Source organism: Anastrepha ludens, chromosome 5, assembly GCF_028408465.1.
Source record: "Anastrepha ludens isolate Willacy chromosome 5, idAnaLude1.1, whole genome shotgun sequence".
NCBI classification, from domain to species: domain Eukaryota; kingdom Metazoa; phylum Arthropoda; class Insecta; order Diptera; family Tephritidae; genus Anastrepha; species Anastrepha ludens.
In genome coordinates this window covers 53,333,862-53,360,534 of record NC_071501.1, presented here as the reverse complement: position 1 = coordinate 53,360,534, position 26,673 = coordinate 53,333,862, and the positions used below count along the sequence as shown (strand labels likewise).

The 26,673-nt window shown below is 36.6% G+C and overlaps 1 protein-coding gene across 11 annotated transcripts in view; it reads left to right on the top strand.

The window, feature by feature from the left end:
• The window catches only part of LOC128863001 (uncharacterized), a 37,930-nt gene extending 11,889 nt beyond the window's left edge, over nucleotides 1–26,041 (top strand). For 7 of the 11 annotated variants that reach the window (XM_054101876.1, XM_054101875.1, XM_054101873.1 and 4 more), the window contains exons 5-11: nucleotides 14,130–14,188; nucleotides 15,677–15,833; nucleotides 17,692–17,872; nucleotides 19,772–19,928; nucleotides 20,840–20,991; nucleotides 25,482–25,582; nucleotides 25,656–26,041. In XM_054101876.1, the coding sequence (XP_053957851.1) occupies nucleotides 14,130–14,188; nucleotides 15,677–15,833; nucleotides 17,692–17,872; nucleotides 19,772–19,928; nucleotides 20,840–20,991; nucleotides 25,482–25,538 (763 nt within the window). In that variant the 3' untranslated portion in view covers nucleotides 25,539–25,582; nucleotides 25,656–26,041. The remainder of the gene's footprint in view (nucleotides 1–14,129; nucleotides 14,189–15,676; nucleotides 15,834–17,691; nucleotides 17,873–19,771; nucleotides 19,929–20,839; nucleotides 20,992–25,481; nucleotides 25,583–25,655) is intronic. The other 4 variants (XM_054101879.1, XM_054101878.1, XM_054101871.1 and 1 more) reach the window with 4 other exon arrangements.
• The last annotated feature ends 632 nt before the right edge of the window (nucleotides 26,042–26,673 follow it).

The following is a 26,673-nucleotide window of genomic DNA, read 5'->3' as shown; positions in this document are numbered from 1 at the left end:
TGACGCCATACGGACAGATTTATTAGGAAGAGTAGCCGATTATAATAAAAAAAGATTAATTCCAACAAGATATTTTAAGCTCTCAAGTTCTTAAGAAATACCCGACACTTGATTACTTTCACCCCTTAATCTGTTTAAATACACTTCCTTCTGTCTTTTTATGTGCCTCTTGAAAGTCCGCTTACTCATTTTGTATTTAAATAATTACTTTTCTCTTTTAAAAGTTTTGCAAACAAATCAGTTTTACAATGTCACTTTTCTGTTAATGATGCTGAAGATGCCGAAAATTAATTAAACGAAAAATCTCGATCGTTGAAAATGGTTGTAACCGAACTTGACGATGTTCCACTGACTGAAAAAACAGCAACGAAATAAATTGTGCTTGCATATTGATTCTTGGAGAGTGCTAGTTAGATTAGAATTTTTTACAAATTTTGGTCTAACAGCAGAAGTCGGAATTTTTTTATGAATTTAGTGCCCCTCATCATATTACAAATCAACCAGACCGAGTCGTGTTCTGTTACTAAGTCTTGTTCTGTCAGATATTATCTCTGAACTAGTAACCTTACTTCATGGAGGTACTTGCGCGCTGCAGGGAGACTTTGAAGCAGTGATGTTAAAGTTTATTATCCAAGGATGTTAAATTACCAGGTTTGGCCTTCAGCTAAGGGGAAAAACGAAATTGAGTGATTAATTTCGGCTGGCACGTCACGTGGGACTCGGCAGCGAAATTTTGCACGCTCCTTTCACACCTCTTCACGCACTCATCCTATCAGTCGTTGTCAGGCGGCAACGAAGTAAAATGAGGACTGGCTGTGTTGATTTTTTCTTCGTATATCACTAACACAATCTCAGCGTTTTTGTAAACAGACCGCTGTCATGACTCCGGTTACGTAAGCCAATCAGCTGATTATTTCAAATTAGCTGAGAGCCGGTTAACGGTCTGTTGTATGTGTAAAATATATTGCAATTGGGGTGTAGGTCAGTATAAAATCCTACAAACTACACCTCAACCCAACTATAATTTGAACATAGGTGTATAATTATATTTAAACAGCTCTTGACAGTAAGAAATTTAATTATTTAAAAAATTCGAGATTTTCTAGCTTGCACAAGTTTTCCGATGACTACACACATTCGATATCGATTTCATCAGCCGAAAACTTGTCCTGTATGTGGTGTAGTAATTTTATAACAAATAGGAGCAGACATTTTGTATACGATTGGTTTGCGAACTACAAACTGCGTTCCTTGATTTTACTTTTTCTTTCACACATTTCATCAACTTATTGGAATTTGCAGCAAACCCGATCTCGTTAGTACCTCTAAACCTATCATTTTTCAGCCTTTCTTCCGCCAGTACTTTTACTTTGAGTTTTTCAAACAATGACAAGCAATCGCTACTTTTGATAGCAACCACAAAACTGTATTTGAAGCGTACTAAATTCATAAAAAAATTTCCCTTTCTTGCTGATTCTTCAGCTCTATAAAACGCTCAGAACCGTCATGCGTCTTTAGCTGTTTTACAATTTTTGATTTGGCTTTACGCATAACGTGAGATAAGCAAACGTTTTTTATCCATATATTCCCATTTAACTTTATCTACAACAATGCGCATTTGAAGGACAACTGATCTCAATGACTTCCCAATATTCCCATGTAATCAACAAACTCCTCATTTGCAGATCCTATGAGCAATAAGTTTATCAGTCTGCCCCAGGGAACTCATCTTGGAAACGATTGATTTTGAATACTAGTATAAGTCGACAAGCGACAATCCAACAAAATTTTAATATGCGACATCGCGATGATTAGTTCCTTTGTATTGAAATCGACCAATGCGATTATTGTTTCTTTGTATTGAACACAGAATTCGATACACGATGAACCTGAGCTCTTAACCAAATGTAAATATTGGAAGCCTTTAAAGACAAACCAATCTAATGCAGTCAGATCGAATAATTTATTTGACATACAAAATATTATGAACAGTTTATGTATCTATTTGTAAAATATATTACTACAGTTGGGATGTAGATTCGTATAAGATCCCACACATATGACAATACACTGTGAATCACCTATTTTATTATTATTATGATTCGCTGTTTAGGCACTGCGACCTGAAATGATCTATTGTGCAGCCATGCTGTTAATAAATCCTAAAACTGTTGTAGTCTTAATTTCTACCAGGCGGTTTGGATCTATAGCCACATTTCCCATGTAATTTAGTCTGCGTCGTGCCACTGCTGGGCAGTCGCAGAGTCGGCGGGAATCGTTTTCTATCGCACCTATCTTTTTCATGTGATAATTAAGTTTACAATGTCCTGTTAGTAGTTGAATGTAAAGTTTTATATCCGCTTGTCCGATTGGGCTTTCCAGTAATCGATTAGGCCTCGTTGTTCCTGGTCACGTAAAAAGGCACTTTTGAAGCTGTTATTTACCCCGCAGAAAGGTTCAGGACCTATGAAGGAAGTATTTGCCTTTTTCGCTAAAGTGTCTGCCTTTTTTGTTCAAGTGTCCATTTGTGGAACAACATCAACACGCACACCACAAATAGGAGGAGGAGCTCGGCCAAACACCTAACAGAAGTGTACGCGCCAATTATTTATTTTTTTTTTTTTTGTCTGGAATTTTATTCCCTTCATGCCCGTCATCTCCCGGAAGCCACATCAAGGTAACAAAGCTTCTTGATGCTAGGGTGTTGAGGATTTTGAAATATTCCTAGACAAACCTTGATTGGAATGAGAAGCTATCCAGCGATTTTAGAGCTGCTTGACTGTCGGAGAAAATGTTAATATTGGCACCGCGCATGCCTCTCCAGAGGCCTTCTCTGGCACACAGCTCTAAGGCGTGGACCTCCGCCTGGAAAATAGATGTGATTTTTCCCATTGAAATTGATTTTTTGAAATATGGTGCGACAATTCCAGCCCCTGCACTACCGGCTTTCATTTTGGACCCTTTAGTAAACCACAGCTGTGCGCCCTGTTTTAAGGATATTTTATTGTTTCTCCTCGCTGAGCGGTCATGGACTGTTAGGCACGGAGAGTTCAGGATTGAACCCAGAATTCTTACATGTCCTGCAAGATTGCCTTCTATGAGATGGAATAGATTAGAAAGCCTTACTCCCAGATATTTCATCCCTAAACATCCCTTTCCCGACACCAGTTTTTCGTAATGCCGAGAGTTAGTTGCATGCGATCAGTTATAGTAGAGTCAAATTTGCCTTTAACCATAATGACTAGATCGTCAGCAATGCTCTGAACTTCGTATCCGAGATCATCGAAAGTCTGTAGAAGCTCGTCAATGATAAATAGCCAAAGAAGCGGTGTTAAAACGCCTCCTTGTGGGCATCCTTTGGTTGACTTGGCCCAGTTACAAAGATTGTTGTTCTATTCCTCAGCATATTGAGAACCCACGTTATGATTACACTGTGGAACAAATTCAGGTTAGCAAAAATTAGGTCCATTCTGAGAGTGGCGGGTGAAAATAGAGGCGAAATTACAATAGAAGACCCTTATCGCGCCGTTTTTTTATGTTAGTTCGAATTTTTTTTTAATCGGCCTTCGAAGTTTGCAGTCAAATGCCGATTTTCAGTATATTGTTTCATAAGTACCACAAAAATTTTCGAAATCAATTTTTTCAAAAATTGTAATTGTTGCACAGGTCTCTAGCAATAATTTGGCTTTTTACATATTGAAAAAATATAAATTAGTCGACGAGTTATAGCCAAAAAACCATATAAACAATTTTGCTTCGATTTCGAACTTCGAAGGCCGATTAAAAAAAAATTCGAACTAACATAAAAAAACGGCGCGATACGGGTCTTCTAATTTCGCCTCTGTTTTCACCCGCCACTCTCAGAATGGACCTAATTTTTGCTAACCTGAATTTGTTCCACAGTGTTATTCTATCTATTTCCTTCCTAACCATACCTTTCTCAATAGAGCTGAAATAAGCATTGTCGAATGCTCCCGTAATGTCAACCGATGTACAGAGGGCAATTTCCTTACCAGCCAACACCTTTTCGATCTTGGTGGTAAGGCTATGTATGGCAGTTTCAGTCGACTTGCCTGACTGGTAAGCGTATTGTTCAACAGGGAGAGGCGAATCCGTAAGATAAGCGTCTCTAATGTATTGATCAATTATTTTTTCCATAGCTTTGAGCAGGAAAGAAGTTAAGCGTATGGGTCGAAAGGCTTTTGGGGTGTGGCCCGCTTTTTTGCCTGCTTTCTGAATGAAAGCTTTACTCCAATTTTTAGGCACTATGCGTAGACATTAAGAATCGGATGCCCCCAGTGTCTTCACTGTCCTCACCCACTCTGATAATCCGGAAAGTGAGTGTCCATCAAAAGCTGCCTCGTTTCCTCCACATTCTCCGTAAAGCTTCCGTTAGCCTTCGTAAGAGTAGAAAAGCCATTTAAGTAATCTTTGCTGAGTGGCTTTTGAAGTATAGTAGCCGTTGGTAGGCATTCTTTCTCCCCACAGTGCTTCCTCCATGAGTTTCTTTTTGATTTTCTCATCTCCCTATTGTACGCCGTTAAGGCACTTCTATAAGAGTCCCACTCCCCGGTTGCCTTGGCACTGTTGAAGAGCTAACGGGCTTTCCTTTGCAGCATTCCTGGCACGCTTCTTCATAACCAGTTCGCAACTGTTTTCGAAGGCTGCCGTTATTAGGTTCTCCAGTTTATTAACTTCAAGATAAAGTTCTTGAGAGTTAGTGATTCTTCCAATAATAAAAATGAAGTGCCGCGGGTTGAGTTCTGAAATTCCGAATGCTAACAAAATCTCCAAATGCCGTATTTTCCTTTTTCCAAATATCGCTTTCTTAAAGCGTAGTCGTGCCAACAATTTATAATTGTGTTGTACATGTGTGTATAATTGCTTGACAGTTTCCGCTTGCTTTCGCTTTCGTTTACTCTTCTTTTTGTTTGCTTTCTGTACTGACGTCACGGCCCTTTGGAAGGAACATTCTTGTATTATATCATTCTTGAACACGCACCCTGAACCAATTAATCCAAGATTTACCAGACCAGTCAAACTGGTCGAGCCATTTCAATTCAAAATTCGATATGTAATATACGAAATGTAGGTTTAACTAATGTGTATCGCGCTTAACATATACAAGTTCAAGAATAATTGAAACCATGATGTTCTCACCTTATGAAAATTTTGTAAGGAACTTCGACATGATGGCTAGAAAACGAACGGGTTGCCAAACAAGTGGGTTATATATGTACATACACATGGCAGAAAAAGTCTGCGTTCACCCACTGTTATAAAGTATTAAAATAATTTAACGTGTTTATCTTAAAACTCTCAGTTATTTCTTTTCACTTATTTCAAAGAAAATTATTCATAGAGGTTATGAACAAAATTTTTTGGAGTTTGAGCTGCGTCGTGTTCAGATAACGGGATTGTAGTACAGTTACTTAAATAGGCTAAGCAGAAAAAGTGTGCGTTCATTTCGAATAGTGACGATTATTTGCATGGCAATTACGTTAAATTAAATTTTAAATCATTCATGTAGTTGACGCGGTTAAGAACAAATCTAAAGAGGGAAAAATTGGTATTAGAAATACATTTTTTGTTACTATAGACCAAAGGCGAAAAGAAATAGATATTGGTGAAAGGAAAATCATTGTAAGTTTGTGGCAAAATAGTAAGAGCTATCGGGAAATCGCGAAAATTGTTGGGAGGCAATACTCCTCAGTCCAAAGAGTGATAAACAACTTCAAGCAAACGAATTGTTTGGAGTCTAAGCCTCGTTCTGGGCGTCCAAAAAAAATGACGGAAAGAGAAGAACGCAACATAACTATTCTTGTGAATTCTAATCCACGACTAACAGCAAGCCGAATTTCAAAAGACATAAAAGATAGTACATCCAGATACAGTAAGAAAAATTCGAAAAAGAATCGGATTTCACGGCAGAGTGGCCCGAAAAAAACCCTTCATATCGCGAGTAAATCGACTTAAGCGGATGGCTTTCGCCAAGGAATACGTAAACAAGCCACCTGAGTTTTGGAATAGTGTGATTTTTTCAGATGAGGGCAAGTTTTGCATTTTCGGGATAAAAAGTCGTAAAATTATTTGGAGGAAAAACGGAACGGCACCTGGAAAGCAAAATCTGGTACCTACGGTAAAGCATGGGGGAGGAGGTGCCATGATATGGGGGTGTATGGCTAGTTCGGGCGTTGGAAATATGCAGTTTTTTGAGTCGATAATGAACAGACATGATTATCTCGATATTTTAAAAACGAATTTGAGAGAAAGTGCAATCAAACTGGGACTCGGTGAAAGATTTGTTTTCCAACAGGACAACGACCCGAAACACACAGCAGAGATTGTTGGGTTGTGGTTGTTGTATAATGTTCCAAAACAACTTCGCACACCCCCACAATCACCTGACCTTAACCCCATTGAGCACTTATGGGACGTTCTAGAAAAAAAAAAAATACGAGAGCGTACAATAACTAGCAAGGAAATGCTTAAGAACGCGCTAAACGAGGAATGGGAACCCATAAGTCCAGAAATAACAGCCAACCTAGTTGGATCAATGAAAAGACGCCTCCTAGAAGTCATAAAAAGCCGGGGATATCCAACTAGCTATTAATTTTAAAACATTTCTATGATCTTAAGCCTTTTATTTTATTATTATTGAAGTGAACGCAAACTTTTTCCGTTTAGTTTGAATGGCCTTTTTAATTTTATGTGATCTCATTTTAAATTTGATTTTGTTATTGGTAGCGAAATATGTGTGATAGTTACGTTTAAGTGAACTTAATAAAACTCATTAAAAAAAAATTCTGAAATATTTATTGTTTTGAACTTTTTCTAATGCAAAGAATATTTGCATAGGTGAACGCAGACTTTTTCTACTATGTGTATATATATTTTTCCGGAGTTCCCAGGTGGAAAAGGGTCTCAATAAACAAGTTAAAATTTGATTAATTTGAAGCTAATAATTTGATTTGTCGCCAAATGCGACCTGCTTTTGTAGCGTTTCTGCTTCCACTAGTCGCCTCCACTTGTTAAATGGCCTACCACATCTCCGACTGCTTTACGGGCTCCAGTCTAGGGCTGCTGTTGTGATATCGCAATGTGTGACCGATCCATTTCCACATTCGCCGCCGGATTTTAAGATGAACGGGTATCTGCTTCGTTAATGTCTAGAGGTCGGTGTTAGTGATGAATGGACAGAAAACGCTATTTTGCGATTGATAAATACCTGGAGTGATTGTACATCACACATTATTGTGTTCAAGTGGCTTGATCAAACGGATTTTTTTTCGGCAATTATTGTTTTTTCAATTCAATTATTATTTTCAATTTTTCCGATAAGCAAGTGAGTGAAATATTTCATAACAAAAAAAACCATAACCATAACTGAATGGTAGTCACACACCAACCCTTCCGCCCACGGCGTCCGACCAATATTATGTACATATGCATGTTATAGTTATATAAGGCAGTTCTTACATACTAGTCAGAGTCAAAAGGCGGTGTACACGCCATATTGACAAGTTTTGACAATTTATTTATTAATTTCAACATTGTACAACATTTATAAAAATCAAGCAAATTTTCATCAAAATTTCAAACTTTTTAATCAGAATTTCCGAAAAAATTTCGAGTACGCGGGATGACAAAATTGGAGTTTCAAGTAGTCCAAAAATCGCGTTAGTTTTTGACAATTTTTTCTGCTAACTGTGTTAAGTGTTTTGCTTCATTCAAAAAAGGCCGAATATTCGATAAATGCAAGGGCACATTCATTAAAGGTGGTGACACTAGACCAACAACAATATTTTGCACGTTTGATTTTCATGGCAAAGTATTGAAAAAGTAGAAAACAAAAAATTAATTCGCCATGTTTTATTCTGTGTTGACAGCCACATATACACAGCGAAAAAAACAACAAATCAGCTGTTTACCAACACCACCTTTAATAGATTCGCCTTGGATAAATGACATTGAGAATGAAAATATAAATGAAAAAAATTAAAAAATAGCCAAACTTGTCAATATGTGGTGTACTTGTATAGTATGCATTGTGTGTTTTCTTTTGACGCTGACTGTATATACTATAAATATGCACAGCTTCAGAATATATGCAAATTTGTCTAAAATATTCCTGTCAAATTGGGTGTTCGTGACTTTTATTATTAAGGCGACTGTAGTTTTTATTTATTTATCTATAGTACGTCCAAATTTTCATCTATACATCTTTTTTAGCAAGACCAATTCCCAGATCTACCTCACAGAAATAAGTATATGTGCAAAGTTTTTTATACTGATGTCTTTCTTGATAGTAACGGTACATTTTTGTTTGGTATGCCAAAGTCCGTATTTGCAGTCCAATTTAACTATTCGTTGCAAAATTATTTTTTAGTAATTATTCTTAGCACCGTTATTACAAATTTGTGTTGCAAGATTTGGTTTTCATATGAAATAAGTATATGTATGTGCAATCAGAGATAAGTATTGATTTGGCAAGCATAGAGACCAAATTATCAAAAAATTGTGTATTATTTGTATTGGTATCATAAAGAAAAATGTAAATAAAATAGTTTACTTCTTTTGAACAAAGAATAATTGAGTTATTGGTGGGTTAATCTGTAGAATGCCACGTGGAAGACATTTATCCGTGGCCTGATTAAAGGGCTAAGCGAAAGTAGCAAAAGTATTCATAAAATCGTTGCTAAAGTAAATCGGCATAGGAATACCATCAGCAACTTTCTTAAAAATCCAGAAACATGTCAACTCAAACGAAGCGGCAGGCCAACTAACATCGACAGCAGATGCAAACGAGATATTCATTGTCTGGCTGCTCAAAAAGAAATGTCTTGCAAGGAAATCAAACACCATTTAAGTCTTAAGGTCACCGCTAGACGAATACATAAAATTTTGGTCGAAGACGGAACACTTAAATATGGTTTGCGGGTGCCGGTACCAAGGCTATTAGCACGCCACATTAAGGCTCGTTTAGCATTTGCCGAAAAATATAAATTTTGGACTAACGAATTCCGAAACGATGTATTTTCGGACGAAAAAAAGTTCAAATTAGATGGTCCAGATGGTTAGGCAACCTCGGTAATCGCGCCATAATCGGAACCACGGTGGCTGGTCTTTGATGATTTGGGCCATACTCGGACATGGTGGAAAGTCTCCAATTTGTTTTATTCCGACAAGAAATAACGCAGAATTCTATGTTGAAATATTAGAGGATGTTTTCATTGACTTTGCGGGAAACATATACGGAGACGACTGGGTTTTCCAGCAAGACAACGCCCCAATCCATACGGTTCGTTTAACTAAGGCCTTTCTATCGTCAAGAAAAATTTCAGTTCTGGATTGGCCAGCACTGAGTCCCGATTTAAACCCAATTGAGGACCTCTGGGGAATATTGTCGGCCCGTATTTATAAAATTGGTCAGCAGTTTGAAACAATCAAAGACCTGAAAGGTGCTTTAGTGAACGAGTGGGATAAGATAGGTGATTCCAATCTTCAAAACTTGGCAGACTCTATGCCTAAACGTATAAATGATGTCCTTTCTCAAAATGGAAAATATATTAATTATTAGAAAATCGAAAGTTATAGAAACGTCTAAAAAAAGTGTAAAGAGGGGCCATTACTTTTTTAATTTAATAAGTTTATTCAAGTTGACTATTTGTTGTAAAATTTTTTGTTCCTATATTTCCTAAATATATATTTTTGGTTGAACCTTTTTCCTACTTCTTTATAGTTTTTCATTTGAAAATATCCTTGCACATATTCTTATTTCTGTGAGGTATTCAGTAACATCGAATATTGCTTTCAAAGCTCGCCAGTAGATATAATGTATATTTTGCAAAATACTCGTTATATTTAAAGAGCTAAACGGTAAAGCAAAATTTGCTTTATGAGAATAATTGGCACATTTTGTTACATGTTTGACCCAGCTCCTCCTTCAATTTAACTTGAGTATGTTGTTATCCTACAAAGTAAAAATGTTGTACTCATTCGGACGATTATTTCCAACAAAAAAAAAAATTACGAATTTTACGATATGTTGTTCATAATAAATTTCAATAATTTTAACGCGTTGTTTTATCGTGTGAAATTGTGAATTTGTCTACTTGACAAATGTCAAAGATGGCATAAAAAAGGTACCGTCTAGGAATTATTTACTGCTGACATCTAGGCGTCACTTTTGAAAGATCCTTTACATATACATACACATATATTTTACTGTATGTTATATGTACATCATACATAGGAGTATAAGTTAAATGGAAGGGTCTGAATGAAGTCTAAAGTTTCGGAAAGTAAAAGGCATACTTTAACATTCCACTCGAATTAAAATGCATTAATGTCAGTTTTTTATTATGCTTGAAAATTTTACTTTTTTAACCGTCATCAACGAACCTAAATAGCACATAGCAACCAGAACGAACGGTCACAAACGCCTGTAGTGTTATTTTGTCGCTGTGAGATTGTTTGTACAGAAGTGACTGAAAAACTTTAGCAAGCCGGTTAAACTTCCAAGTGAAGTATCCAACGTCAAGTACAGCAGACCAAAAACTAAAACACAAGCATGATGCAGAAAACAAGAGCCAAAACTTATATGTATGTAGGTTGAAAAAAAGAGAAATAACGACGCAGAAGTTAGAAAAACTGAATGAACCAGAAATGTAGAAAAAACGGTTTTTCGCCGCATGGGCTAGGAACGTATGAAGCGAAAATAAAAACAACGCAAATGAAAAGATAAGCGTTGGTTGGAGGTGACGCAACGAGTACAATTTAAGAACACAAATGTCGGTTTATTTTGAACGGCACCTTTAGTAAGTTCGTGGTTGCCGTTGTCTGCATTTGTAGCAGCAAAAAATTTGAATGTTTTTATGAATGGACTTGTTGTGTGCATTGTATTTCAGATCGATAAATCCCAGCGAAAGCAGAAGGCAACGAAAATGCTTTGTTACTCACTTTAATAAGTAAATTTTTTTTGTTTGCATAAGTTTAACTTAACATCAGAATTGCACTGAGTTTCTTTCTTATAATAGACAGAAATACTGTATTATATTAAATAAAAAGAATGTTACATGCGACTCCGTATTTGTATCTATGTTTATTAAAAAACAAAAAACATACAGCTTGGACTTTTAACGACGACGGTTTTTGTTTTTTGAAAATTAATAAAATAAAAATAATTTAGTTGAATGTATCAAGTTAAGTTTAATGTTTCAAGGGTTTTAGTATTTTTTCGAAAGATAGCAATAGTGAGCATTCTAAGTAAATTTGCTAGCATGAAAAAAAAACTGAAAACCTTTATTGAAATGATGTCCGTCCAACCAAAATCAAATTAAAACGGAATTCTTCGATGGGGGAATCTACACTTTTATTCATAATAATAAAAAATTTCAAACCAACTCCGAACGGCCGATATTTTTTATGAGGAGCTTTTTCATTTCAGAAATACACTCGGAGGTTAACCATTGCTTGCCGTTGGGCGAGCACTATTAGAAAAAAACTGTTTCTTCATTTTTGGTCTTTAACCGAGATTCGAACCTACGTTCTCTCTGAATTCCAAATGGTAGTGCACTACCGAGTGTTACAGAAAAAATTTTATTTACTAGAAATTACAGAGAAAATTTTTTTTTTGATTTTCAATCATGGAAATATTTATTAAAACACCAATGTTTGCATATACTAAATATAAATTACATTATATTGAAAATATATTAGTTTGGGGGAAACAATTTATTTTCTCGGTAGATGGCTGTAGTGAACGATATCTCGTAAAGTATCGATCAAACAATTTAAAGTTTCTGCTTTAAAGTTTCCCACTAAAAAAATTCTTTTGCTGTTTTTTTGTCTGTTCCATTCAGTGGTGAGTTACAGGGTGTTGGCAATGGAAGTCAACATAGAGAAAATTCGGTACCTTTTACAGTTTTTCTTTGATAGAAGCGAAAATGCAAGTCAGGCTGCTGAAATTGTGAATGGTGTTTATGGTGCCAATACTGTAGTTATTTTTTATGTTAAAGAAAATGTCGATAAAATCACATAAATAATCGAAGTTGACCGAGATGTTACTAGTTGTAGCATCGCCCAAGAGCTAAAGATCGACTATAAAACAGCTTTAAACCATTTGCGCAAAAATAATGGATTTCTTTTTCCCCAAACTAACATATTAAAACATTTTCATTTACTTATGCAACTCTTTCCCTGGCAGAGCTCTTCCTCCGATTTGAGGTATGCGCCTTGATATTGTTCCACATATCTACGTACCTACAGATTTATGACGCCTATGAACGGCTGATGATTTTTATGTGAAGCAGACTTCGTATTCATACTCTCGTCCAATCAGTCGTTGGTCAGGCAGAAATGAAGCAACATGAGCGCAGACTGTGTTGATTTTTTTCGTATATCACCAACACGATCTCAGTTTTTCCGTAAACAACCCGCCGTCATGATCCACGTTACGCCAGCCAATCAATTGATTCTTTCAAATTCGCTGAGAGCCGGTTAACGGTCTGATTTTGGCCACACCTCGACTTGAGCGAATACTATATTGAGTTTTTTTTCGTATATCACCAACACAATCTCAGTTTTATCGTAAACAAACCGTTGTCTTGACATTGGTTACGTCAGCCAATCAGTTGATTATTTCAAATTCACTGAGAGCCGGTTATCTGGTCTTGGTCACAATCTTGGTCTGAAATCTTTTCATCATGAGCCGAAGTTACTATCACAATTTTGTTTTTCACCGTAGCAAATGGTCCATTCTGGTAATCTTTCATCATTGATTGAGAAAACATTGTTAAGAATTTCTCGCTGTCCAGCTGGGTGTAGCGACATTGTCTCCGCCGTTCGACTTAATTTTCGACAATTCTCACTATTCGTAGTTCATAGGACTCCTCTATACTAAACATTCTCTGCCTGTATGTGATAATAATAATAATTAGAGAAACACCGATAATCAATTTTTAAGGCCGAATTGAACTTTGGACAATTTTGGCCGAAGGCGAATCTAAACCGAAACGAACGTTTTCAAGGGCCCAATCAAAACAAAGAAACAAGGACGGACTTTTTAAAAATGCCGTATTTTTATTAATAACTTATGTATTAATTTTTTAGTAATCGTCGTTGAATATTTTAATATTGTAATATAAAAACAATAGCTTGTCGGCATATTCATTTTGCAAGCGGCACTGTCTATCCGTATAGCGCTGATCTGCAGCACTGAACAATTGCTCACTATCCGTAATTGATGTATGTAGGAGTAAATAAAGATTTTAAAGCAGTTTTTTTTTCAATAGAAAATTTTACAATTTCTTGACAGCAGGTATTTATTAACACAAGTGCCCAATTCGCCATTTAATGATTTGCTAATAATATCGCCAAAAGCTGTTTTGAATTGTTTGTGGAGAAATAAAAATTTAAAATTTTTTGGGTTTGTTTTTTGCCGAATCCGAACCGAAACCGAACAGAGCTTTTGTGGCCGAGTATGATCGAAGACCAAACCGAAGGCGAAGCTCGGTGGTTCTCTAATAATAATGAACTTTGAGCATGTACTTGTAGTGTAAAAGTAAAGCACTTATTCTACCCGCCGCTTTAACCTTTACAGTACGAAGTCTATTTTATAATATAAATGATGAAGTTGGGTAACTTCCTCCAAATGAACAACTTGCCTTATAATTATTAATAAATAAAATAGAATGTCACTAATATTTCTGTATACAGTATTTAAAATAAAACTCGACTACCTAAAGGGACAGAAATTATTTACGAATTTATTAAAGAAAGTCTTGGGGCACCTAAAGATTCCCACTCCGTACTCTAAGGGTTGAATGTTTGCTTCGATATGCCTCATCCACTTATTGTCCGATCGGATCTTAAAATTATGGTTCCATAGCTGAATTTCACATTTATAAAAATCTGTAGAGGTTTGTGAATGAGAAATAAATATATATATTTGCCACATTATAGAATGAATATACATAGAATATATTTATCACATTATAGAAAGTAATGATGCTTTTTTGTTTATTAGATATGTAAAATACTTTATTGCTTTTATGTAAATAATTATATCGTAAATTCGTTGCATATGCCTATTATCTGTGTGTAAGATTTCGATTTTTTTTTTTCAGTAAACTTGCTTCATTTGATGGGAAAAAAGCTATTCGTGGTGGTATACCTTTCGTATTTCGTAAGTTTATTATTACATATATATGTGCATAAGTACTAATAAAGCTATGTTCGTTCCATAAGGTCTTAGACAATCCAAGATATAATGCTCATGATATGGGATAATGTTTTCTAATAGCCTAATTTCTCATTCACTCAGATTTACAAGCTTTTTAGTTCAAATTTAATGACCCAAATTATGTACATATGTAAATATTGTTTGGTTTGAAAAGTAGAAAAATGAATACGCTTGTTTTAAATATGTTTTTACTTTACTTAAGTAAAAAATACCTTCAAATAGTTTTGAATTTAATGGTAAGTTAGGTCAGGTTGTGGCGGCCGCCGGTCTAACTGTGTATAAAGGAATAAATACTACATATTTTCTAACCGTTTGCACACGGTACACCCTGACATGTTATTAGACCGACCATTCAATATTTAGAGAGGCGATCAAGTTACATTAGTAAAGTACATATTGTATTTTTTCATTCACTTTTGCTCAGACTTGTCTGTTCACCCCTTTTCTGTTGGGTTATGGGGCTTAAAGGTACTTGAGTGTCTGGTTTAACCAACCGAAGAAAAATTGTGAGAGTACCTTTGGTTGGCACGTCATTGGGGACTCGGTAGCAGAATTATGCGCGCGCATATTTTACACGTATTTACACACTCGTTCAATCAGTCGTTGTTTAGACGGCAACGAAGTAACATGAGTAAAGGTTGTATTGATTACAATCTAATTTTTTTCGTAAATAAACTACTGTCATACGCCCAGTTACTTCAGAAAATTAGCTGATTTCTTCAAAACCGCTGAGAACCGGTTAACGGTCTGATGTTGGCCACACCTCTGCATTCTGTACATCGTGAGTTAAATTTTTATAGGCGGTATCGTAAAGGGAGAATTTTTGTATCAAAGAGTAGTCTCGCAAAATTCATTCAACCACACGCTGAAGTGGTTATCGTGGATTATTTTCAAAGTGTATAGCGAAAGTAACTTTGTCGAAATGATACTAGTTTATAAAATGAATGTATAAATATAAACTTGGTGCGTACATCCTTTGTTAAATGCTTGTCTGAGTTTCTCCTCAATTTTTGATGTGCTTCTTGATTTTTTTTCCATAAATGGAAGGACTTATATGTAGTTTTAAGCCGCCTACCAATGGCAAACTGTTTTTTATGAGGCTAGAAATTCACTGCCGAGGGGCGACCGGTGATAGAAAAAAACCTCTGCTAACATTTTGATGCTTCATGTCGACAGCGGACCCGGACTCTACCGAATGATAGTCACAAGCTTATTCAGCTACGACGGCTGCAAAATTGACATGTAACTATGAAATCTCTTCAGATTGTGACAGGGCAAGACAGTAGAAACTAGAAATGATAAACAGAGCGTTATGCATGATTTTTACACCATTTTAACCATGAAATTAATATGGAAATTTGCTCTTTAATGGCTTATCGAACGATCATGTTAATTTATATCTATGAAAAAAACTTTATTTTACATTTTTAGCGCAATTTGGACCTTGGTCATTTGGGCCTCAACACGGATTTGCACGCATTACGAGATGGAATTTGGAAAGACCACCAGAACGTTTACACAATGGTGATGTTGAAGCTATTTTTTCTTTAATGGACAATGAATTCACTCGCTCTATGTGGAATTATCAGTAAGAATTAAATTCTATCAGATTATTTTACAATAACTACAACAGATTTTTGGGAACGAACCTTATAAAGCAACTTAAAATCTATTGCAATTAAAAAACAGATGTAATACTCTCACATCTATTGCTGAGAAATTAGTAGTGCAGACTGTCCGGTGGCAGAATTAGGAATGAAAAGCTAAATTAAAAACAAACAAACTATTATAAAATACTAATGATAAAAGTTTATTTCAAAGTTTATATTTATAATTAATAAAAAGAAAACAAGCGTCGGGTTTATTTATTTTTTTTTAAATTATTTTCTCTAAATCTTGAAGGTTATGTCGGATACACTCACACTCCGAGCCACTCGCTGGAAAAGTGATGTCGGTATACCAATAACTTCGCAAACGATATTTTCTTTTAGTGCTGAGATGGCCGCTGAGTTTGTTTCAAGTCCATAGGGTTAAGATCGGGCGACATTGGTAGCCAGGATATGTCACCGAAACGGCTAATCAGTTTATAAGGGGGAAAAAATCTCGCTGTATAGCCATGGTCTCTCTGGTCATGTGCGGTATGGCGCCATCTTGTTGAAACCGTTTGTGTGTACTGAAGGAAGTATGTTCTCTCATTATTGACAGAAAATAATCGTTCAGCATGCACCGATATTAGATACCGACCACAGGCATTTTGCTTTTTCTCTCGATGATTTTCAAAAATATGTGGTCCACTTATTCCATTTAATTCTATTAAAATGAAAGCGGGTTTCATTACTCTGATTCAGAAAATATAGTGTTTACTCCAACATTGTCTCGCAGAAATTTTTACGCAAATTGTAATCGTTAGGCTTAAGCGCTTGCACGATTTGTACTTTTAAAGAGTGAAGTCTAAAATCCTTTCTTAATATTTCATGCACACTAGTTTTTGAAAGTCCCAGGGATTATTATTTCTATCGGGCTATGACTTCTATCGACGAGTTTAATATTTTCATTTGTTCTCGATGTCCGGTTGGGCCACGGTCGTGGGCTGGTTGGCATGGATCAAATCCTCATGAACGAATCAAATCTTCGCGCTCATACGCTCAGCAGTAAGGGAGGAACTTTACTTTACAATCTAATTCTGCCGCCGTACACTCTGTATTATTGACACAATAACAATTAAAATTATGTAAAAAAATTTGTTATTGTGATAATAATATTTATTATTGAGTATGAATACAAATTTATTTATATATAATTGTCGTGAACATCCTCTGGTATTTGGCGGAACTTCTCCTTCGATTTATCGTGTGCGTCACTAAAGCGCCGTCTTGATACCATTATAAGCCAGCCAGAGCTGTTGATATAATGGAGAAGATTGATGGGATTTAGGTTGGCGCACTGCCCCAGACTGTCGAAGAAACGAGCACCCAGTGACCTTAATCGTCTAGCTGCCAAACCCGCACATTTACAGAGAAAGTGCTCAACCAACTCCAGCTCTGAAAAGTCCCCACAGCAATGGGGGTTAAATGGTAAACCTAGCTTTTCCGTGTGCATTTCGAATTTGTCTACCTTTCCATTCGATCAGGAAAACTGAGTATGCACCGGTATTATATTTTTTCTCAATATGCGTATTGGTGTTGTTCATGTGTGCAAAGTCGTGTTGTAAGTTGAAATAAGCGCGAACGTTAAATATAAGTACTTATAGTGGCCCTAAAGTACCTTGTTGGTACCTTGTTATAAAAATCTGAAGAGGAACAAATATTGGGAGTTATGAAATAGGTTGAAGTTAAAACACATAAACCTTTCTGCAAAAGGAAAAATACTTACGTACTATGTTATAATAAATGTTTTCATAGATTGCATTACATCTCTGTACATTATTTTTATTGCTATTTGTGCAGATTTCGAATCACGTATCGATTGATTTTGCGGGAAAAGGAATTGCATTTTCACATTGGTGTATATAATCCGAGCAAGGATTTGTCCTTCACATTTAATATGCTTTTACACACATACTTAAAAGTTCCTGATGTACGCCGCTGCCAAATAACGGGCTTACATGGTTGTACGTTTATTGATAAGGTAAGACAAATATAATGGAAGAAAAATAGCTTAAATATCAAGTATTTAAAACTTTTAAATATCGGTTGAGCCAAAGACATTATACTCCCAATTATATTGTAAGAAAAATTTTGGTAAGGAATGAAAAATACAATAGAATCGCGGTAATCCAACATGCGGATCACAATCATACAATCTCAGAAATCTGACCGCCAGCTTATCTGTCAGCTAATGGAATCTGACTTGCCAAGTATGTTGATAGTTTTTTTTTTATTGACACTGTTACATATGTAAGGTGGCGCAAAATTAATCAGCCTACAGATTCTAGTTAAAATTAAAGTGAGCGGCTAAGGAACAATGCCCGAAATCGTTGATACCCCAATCTTTGACGACGGAATTGTCGTTCCACTACCCGACCCTAACGAGGTGATAATAGCGATCACGCGGCTAAAGAACAACAAAGCCGCGAGCGCCGACGGACTGCCGGCTGAACTATTCAAACATGGCGGCGAGGAGCTGGTAAAGTGCATGCATCAGCTCCTATGCAAAATATGGTCGGATGAAAGCATGCCTGCCGATTGGAATTTAAGTGTGCTCTGCTCAATCCATAAGAAGGGGAATCCTGCAATCTGAGCCAATTACCGCGAGATTAGTCTTCTAAATATCGCATATAAGGTTCTAGCGAGCGTATTGTGTGAAAGGCTGAATTCTACCATCAACCAACTGATTGGACCTTATCAGTGTGGCTTTAGACCTGGAAAGTCTACCATCGACCAAATATTTACAATACGCCAAATCTTGGGAAAACCCCCATGAAAGGAGAATCGACACACACCATCTTTTCGTCGACTTCAAAGCTGCATTCGACAGTACGAAAAGGAGTTATCTTTATGCCGCAATGTTTGAATTTAGTATCCCCACAAAAATAATACGGCTTTGCAATGTGACGTTGCTCAACAACAGCAGCGCCGTCACAATTGGGAAGGGCATCTCCGAGCCGTTTGATACCAAACGAGGTTTCACATAGGGTGACTCGCTGTCGTGTGTCTTCTTTAACAAACAGGCGGCGCACCCGCGTATCGGCATCCACGTCACTGTTGACAGTTATGATTTCGAGGTTGTAAAAGACTTCGTATATTTAGGAACTAGCATTAACACTGATAACAATGTCAGCCTGGAAATCCACGTAGAATCTCTCTTGCCAACAAGTGCTACTTTGGACTAAGTAGGCAATTGAGTAGTAAAGTCCCCTCTCGACGAAGAAAACTAACACTCTACAAGACTCTCATCATGCCGTCCTAACGTACGGCGCAGAAGCTTGGACGATGACAACATCCGATGAAAGGACGCTTGGAGTGTTTGAGAGAAAGATTCTGCGCAAGATTTATCGAACTTTGCACGTTGGCAACGGCGAATATCGCAGGTGATGGAACGATGAGCTTTACGACGACATAGACATAGCGCAGCGAATAAAGGTCCAGCGGCTACGTTGGCTGGGTCATGTCGTCCGAATGGATACAAACGCTCCGGCTCTGAAAGTGTTTGATGCGGTACCAGCTGGTGGTAGCAGAGGAAGAGGAACGCCTCATTTGCGTTGGAAAGATCAGGTGGAGAAGGACTTCATTCACGGCTTCACTTGGTGTGTCCAACTGGCGCCAGTTAGCACGAGAAAGTAACGATTGGGGGCGCTTTGTTAAACTCGGCCAAAATCACGTAAGCGGTTATCGCGCCAATTAAGAAGAAGAAGAGCGACTAAGCAATAAACAGGCGAACCTGAGTAAATCTACCACCTAGTTAATCTGATAATTTCCGTAAATCTATTATTGGATTTATATTTTTATTTATTTGATTTATGGTTTTCTGTACCTTTAGAGTTTTATTCGACCAAAATTTGTTTAATTAAATCAAACATAATTATAGACTCGCGAAGGTGCTATTTATCAGGAGGGACGTGAAATTGTGACAATTGGTGAGTGGACTGATCGAATTTACCAGCACACACCCCAAGAGCATGTTATCACGAACGTTGTATCCGGCAGGAAGATGCGACTGCACAAGTATAATTTTCCTGACACAGGTGAGTTGAAATTTACTTGTTAGATTTAGTAAATTTTATACAAAAATATTGTTCCAAAGAAATTAGGCTTCATAGCTAAAAGAAAGGGAGGGAACTTTAGTCCTTGAGAGTTTTTCCGGCGCATCAAGTGAAATTTCGAAAAAATGCAAGCATAAAACCATAGTGATCTGTTCTATTGTGGACTGCTACATAAAAAATTTAACAATAAGAAAACGTTTTCAGTGGCATACGTTTTTAATAACGGCATTAGGAACAATATGTAAAATACCCTGATTTGTGACCATTCAGATGACGGAAGTTCTATAGGATGACTTTTTAGCTGCATGAGAACTATCGATATCGGTAACTATATGTAGTTTGACAGTTGAGAATAGCAATAGACTTGGCAAGTCATCATGCATCGTTTAACGCCAGAACAACGTTCGTTCCCAAAGATTAATAAGCTAAGCATTGACAAACGATTTATGGCAATTGGACTGATCGAAATGGACAATGCAACTCCGGCAATATGCTGGATATCATATTAAAAAATAAATGCCATAAAAGGATCATTAAAATCGTACTTGGAGAAAAACTGGTTTAGACTGTCCGACTTCCTTGGGCATATATATGTAATGCTGTTACGTAGCATAAAATATGCTTGGCGAAGTTTTCCCCGTTTTCGGCGATAAAACGTAGAAAACAAAAGAAAGTTGAAAACCCGAGCACAATGTTGTCAATGGGAACGACATAAGTCGTCTAAACGGCCACAAGTCTGAATGCAGCACAAATCTGCCTGCTTATTGCACAAATCCATCTGCCATTCGGGCATAGAACTCTAAAGCCTTTTATTTGTAGGAAAACCTGAAGTTGCACCCCACAAATTGCCTGATTTGTATTCTAATTTTTTATTTGTAATTTTACAATTTTAGTCATTTGGAACCCATGGATTGATCAAGCGCGAGAAATTAGCGATTTCGGCGATGATGAATTTCCTAATATGCTATGCGTTGAATCTGGACATGTTTCTTCTCCGGTTATACTACTTCCTGGTACAGCGTTTGAAGCCAGTCAAATACTGCAGGTATGATTTATAAAATTATAGAGTGGTTCAAAATTATGTTAAGTTTATGTATCTTATGATAATAAGGTGGAAGACTCAGCACATTTCGTATTGAACGAATTTTAAAACTACATTAACGCACATTTTTGAAATGTCTGACATACCAAGGGTATGTCTTGTCTTTAAAATCTACTAGGCACATGAGGCACAGCAGTTTGTTCAAGTTTTGTTTCTAAAAGCGTCATAAAAATATAGAGTTTTTCATTAACGTCAACCAGAAATATAATGTCCGATAAACATAACAGATAGAAACATGCTTGTATATCACTATGCGTTTTCATTATATCATAAGATTATGGTTATTATACTTATGTATTACATATATTCTCCCCTGCGGCATAATAACTTACTCGAATGTGAAACTTTATGGTCTACCCTCTGTAACCTTTACTCCTACCACCCGCACGCTTACCCCACATTTGGCACCGCGATAGCATTACTTCATATGCAGACGCGAGCCAAATAAGTTTCAGAGATACTATCCCCTAATTAGGGTGTTTTCTCACATTGTTCTTAATATACAATACAACTTTCTGCTCTTTTGGGCAAAGTACCCCTCTAAAATACCTCGCAAGAGCCTCCCAGTTTTCCAAGTTGAAGATCATTGCCCAGATCGCGAGGCGATGAGGTGTTCACATGGAAAGAATGTGCGGTGCACATCATCATCCACACAGGCGAAGCTGAGATTCCACTCTGCCCATTCTACAGAAATATTCGCAATAGAAGCGTTAGCCTCTGAGGAATAGCGTCTGATAAAAATCAAACTCCCCATGGCATGAAGTCGTTTCAAACATAAAAGTTTGGTTCCTAATTGTGCGGCGGGCGTATAGAACTGCAGGTCCCTCCATTTGTGGCACAACATATACAGGGTTGGCCATATTAAACTGGCCCATGTGATTATTAAAAAAATATTGAAAAAGAAACATTTTTTTGTGTTTCATTGTGAAAAACATTTAATTTAGTTCAAGGAGATTCGTTTACATCACTTTTTGAATATGATATCGCGCAAGTGGTCGCCCTTAGCTCGTATAGCGTAATGTGCCCGTTTTTCGGCGTTTTCCATAGTTTTGGCCAGCGTCTCGGCCGATATGGCGGCTATTTCCCGTCGGATATTGGCCTTAAGTGCGCCTAGTGTCTTTGGCTTGTTGACGTAAACCTTAGATTTCAAATAGCCCCAAAGAAAAAAGTCCGGTGGCGTCAAATCCGGTGATCGTGGCGGCCAGTCAAAATCGCCGCTTTTTGATATCAAACGGCCAGGGAACAAAGTCTTCAATAAGTTGACGGTGGCTCGTGCTGTGTGTGGTGGTGCGCCATCTTGCTGAAACCAGAAGTGCTCCATACCATTTTCACGAACAATTGGCATCACAAAATCGGTTATCATGGCCCGATAACGCTCTTAATTGACGGTCAATGGTTGGTGTTAACTATTTTCAAAGAAGAACGGCCCAATGACCATATCAGCGCAAATGCCACACCAGACTGTAACTTTTTGGTCGTGGAGAGGTACCTCTTCAATAATTTGAGGGTTTTCAGTGGCGTAGAAACGGCAATTTTGCTTATTTACGGTTCCGTTCAAGGAGAAATGGGCCTCATCACTCATAATGATTTGATGCCAAAAATCCTCATCAGTTTGGGCCATTCGGACGACAAAATTGGCATATTCCAAGCGACGAGGCTTATCGGCCGGCAACAGTTGTTGATTTAGTTGTATTTTGTACGGGAATATCCCCAAATCCAAACGAATGATACGTCGTAGAGTGGTCCGAGGGATGTCCAACTGAGCAGAACGACGATTACCTGACGTTCGCGGCGATGACTCGATACTGGCTCGTACGGCCGCGATATTTTCGTTAGATCGTCTTGGCCGCTTTTTATTTGGACGTCGGGTATTAGCCACAGTGCCGGAAGACAAAAATCTTTTGTGCATTTGCTTGATTGCGTTCTTTGACGGCGCACTTTTCACTTTATTTTTTTTTCTCCACGCACGTTGCGTTTTTACAATCGAGAAGGAATTTTGAATGTACAGCTGAACAATTTCAGCGCGTTCTATTGGGGTGTACTGTTTCATGGTATAAATCTCCTTCGACTGACGCTTCCAACGCGGTATGTCATTAGCTGATCTGAAATTACAGTAAAAAGTTATAGGGTTACTCAATGGGTCAGTTTAATATGGCCAACCCTGTATATATATATATAATATATATATATACATATAATTCATCCACTTACTAACATCATGCATAACTTAGTTGTTCCAGCAGGTGCTACGTGCTGTTATAACAACAGTAACCACGTCACACAATATTTCTACTATGAGGAGGTAGGTGGGAAAACATTTTAGCTCTGAGGTGGAAAAGTAAAAGTCGTAAATACAAAATGTCAGATCATTAATTTGCCCCATTTCGCAATGAACGACACATTTCCAAAGAATCAATAGAATCAGCACTATAATTGAATAACCAGTTTAGTTGCTGGGAACCGTTCAATATGAAGTGTTATTTTTTCAACTCTTCAACCTTTTTGATCTCTTCATGCGACTTTGCCAATGTACAAGTATAGGGTTTTCCAAACAGAGGTGTTATTTTGATATTCAAAGAAAAATGCTATTTTTAACTTAAATGATCGGATGTATATTTCATTATAAAGAGGAAGGTATGCCGTTAATAGTGGAGAATAACATCAGGCAAATGACCACCACGACCACGCTTACAGGACAATATCCTTTTCATCAAATTTTCCATAACCGAATTGCAAAGTGGCTGCCCTATGACCTCGATAGCCTCACGAATTCTATCTTTGAGGTCTTGAATCGACCCTGGGCTCTTGGCGTAGACCTTCTCTTTCACGTGGCCCCAAAGAAAAAAAGTCACAAGGTTTTAAATCACAAGATCTTGGTAACGAATTGTGATGACCTCTTCGAGAGATAACACGCTCCGGAAACTTCTCCCGTAAAAGATCAATGGTTTCACCGTCTTGTGACACGGTGAATTGTCCTGATGAAAACGACTTTAAGCTGCGTATTTTTTCAAGATTTTTTTCTTAAGCTGGTCTAAAAAGTTACAATAACATTCAGATTTTATTGTTTTATCAGTTTGCAAGTACTCCACAAACAAATTTCTTTCTCATCCCAAAAAACTGATGCTAACACCTTCTTGGCCTATTTCTGAACACGAACTCGTTTCGAAGCCGAAGAACCAGGTTCACACCATTTTTTAGCCTCTTGTTTTTATTTATGATCATGGTGATAGACCCAAGTCTCATCTATAGCGTTGAGTCGATGCACAAAATCCACTTTATCCTTTCGAAAACGCTTTAAACGTTGCTGAGAAAGTCGCATTCGAATCCATTCTATCCATTGTTAACGAATACAGTATCCATTATGCTCACAGCTTTCTGAAACCCAATACTTCAGTAAAACTATTGCTTACTCTGCCCAATGAGATACCTAGAGGTTTTACTAAATCTGTTTCAGTCACTGGACGATTTTCCAATACGATATCCTCTATTTTTTCTACGATTTCTGGTGTTGTTGCTGGATGTTCATAACGAGGATCGTCTTCAAGGTCGTACAACCAGCAAATTCATCAACTCATCTTTCTACTGTACTAATTGATGGCCAAAGTCCTTATCCACTTTCAACATTCGTTCATTAATTTCTTTTGCTTTAAAACCTTCCGAAAATAAAAATTCAATCACTGCACGATACTTCATTTTTTGCGTTGTAGAAAATACTGTGGCACGTCGGTACTAAATAGCTTGTAGACAAAGAAGAAATTGGCAGAGTGAAATGAAACTTCGCATATGTAACGTTCAGATGAGGAGTGAACTAACATAACAAAAAAGAAAAATTTAGGCTAGTAGCAACGACCTCTCTTATCGAACCGCAAAACTTATTGAACAACCTAATCTAAGCTGAAAAGTAGTATTAAATTATTTGTATATGCAACCGTACACAGTAAGGATAATAATTTGCTAGAACGTTTCGAAACCAATTCAATTGGAACGAGTAAAATTAGTTTTAATTGATTTGAATCTTTATCACCTAACTTCATGTACACGAAACACTGTGCGTTATAAGCAAAAGCAACAAAGAAAAAGTTTTCAGGATTTGTGTGCGTAGTAAACTATTATACGTCGTATTCTAGAAGTCCGGGCAAGATATCGACCCCTGGGCTTTATTTTTTTTTTTTTTTCACTGTCCACCAGTCTTTAGTTTTTTTTCACTGTTCTTTCGTTGTCTCGCACAACAGCCAGCGCTATTTGATCGTTCTAGTGCATCGAGCGTATGCATAAACCGTAATATTGTTTGACTGTGTTTAGTTACATACATTTCATAACATTTTTTTATACCATCTTTTGTTAAATGAATATATATGTATGTGTAGTGGTCGTATTGAAATTTATTTTGAAATGCCTTTTCACTGTAACGATATTTTGTTTTGCGCAATTAGCAGTTCAAATGCCCGAAAGTATCTCAAGAGGATAATGAATTAAGAAACAAAAACTGAATTATCAAGAACGGCAAGAAGTGGCAAGTGTGACACGTTGAAGCGTACGATTGTCCTAATAACATCCTTTTTATATCCACAAATCCTACTATAAATAATAATATATTTTATTTTTAGATTATCATCGAGGGAAATGTCAATAGAAAAACTAAACGGAATCGCTAACGTTTAAAGAATCGGAACCCACAGAGGTAAACCGATTCATAGGAGCCACATTCAAGAGTGATTTATAAAATAATACATACCATTATTAGATGTTTATATTGAAGTTGTAAATCAAGCAAACGCAGATAAGAAGAAAAAATGTCAATTTATTCAATATTATAGAAAACCATTCCATTCAATTAAAATAAATACATATGTACGTACGTGAAAATTAAGTAGGTCGTCGAAATCAAAATTATATTTATAACCTCCCGATTTTAATCTTTATAACTAGGCGTTAATTAAAATTTATACGTAAATCTTCGTTTTTTTTAAATAAATTTTTCCCCTATATTGTTTTACTGAGTTTTATTAAAACTTCATATTCATTTTATTGCAAAAATGTGCTAAGCACGATTTCTCACTGTGCGTTTTTTTAACTTCAGTGAAAGTACGGTGATGTATCATAAAATAGAACACTCCATAGTCATGTTTTTGAAACAAGTGTAAACAATTTTTTTGGAAATACTGTTCGAGTGACAGTTCTTGACTAAATAAATGTCCGGGTCCTTCCGGTAAAGTAGATCCATTATTTGCATAACCTTAAAAACCCAAAATCATTATCAATAGTGACGTAAAACCGTTAAGTATTTAATCGATTTAAAATTTTTGTAAAAAATTAATCTATCTATATTCTGAGAATTACTTGAATAGCTTCCAAATTTACCGTTTATAAAATTCTATGCGCTATAATCAGGTGTACAATTAAATAGCAGTACATAGTTCATTTTAAAATTGTTGAGCAGTTGCCGTTAAGTGATATTTTATATCCGTTAAAAATTGTATTCAGATTTTTTTTTTTTTTTTTTTCATTTTTATTTTACATGGATATGTGTAGTATGTAAGCATGCATGTTCTGTGAATGCATATAATACTTGTAACAGTTTTTATAGACAGCGAAAAGATCCGAAAATAAAATAAATATAACTAA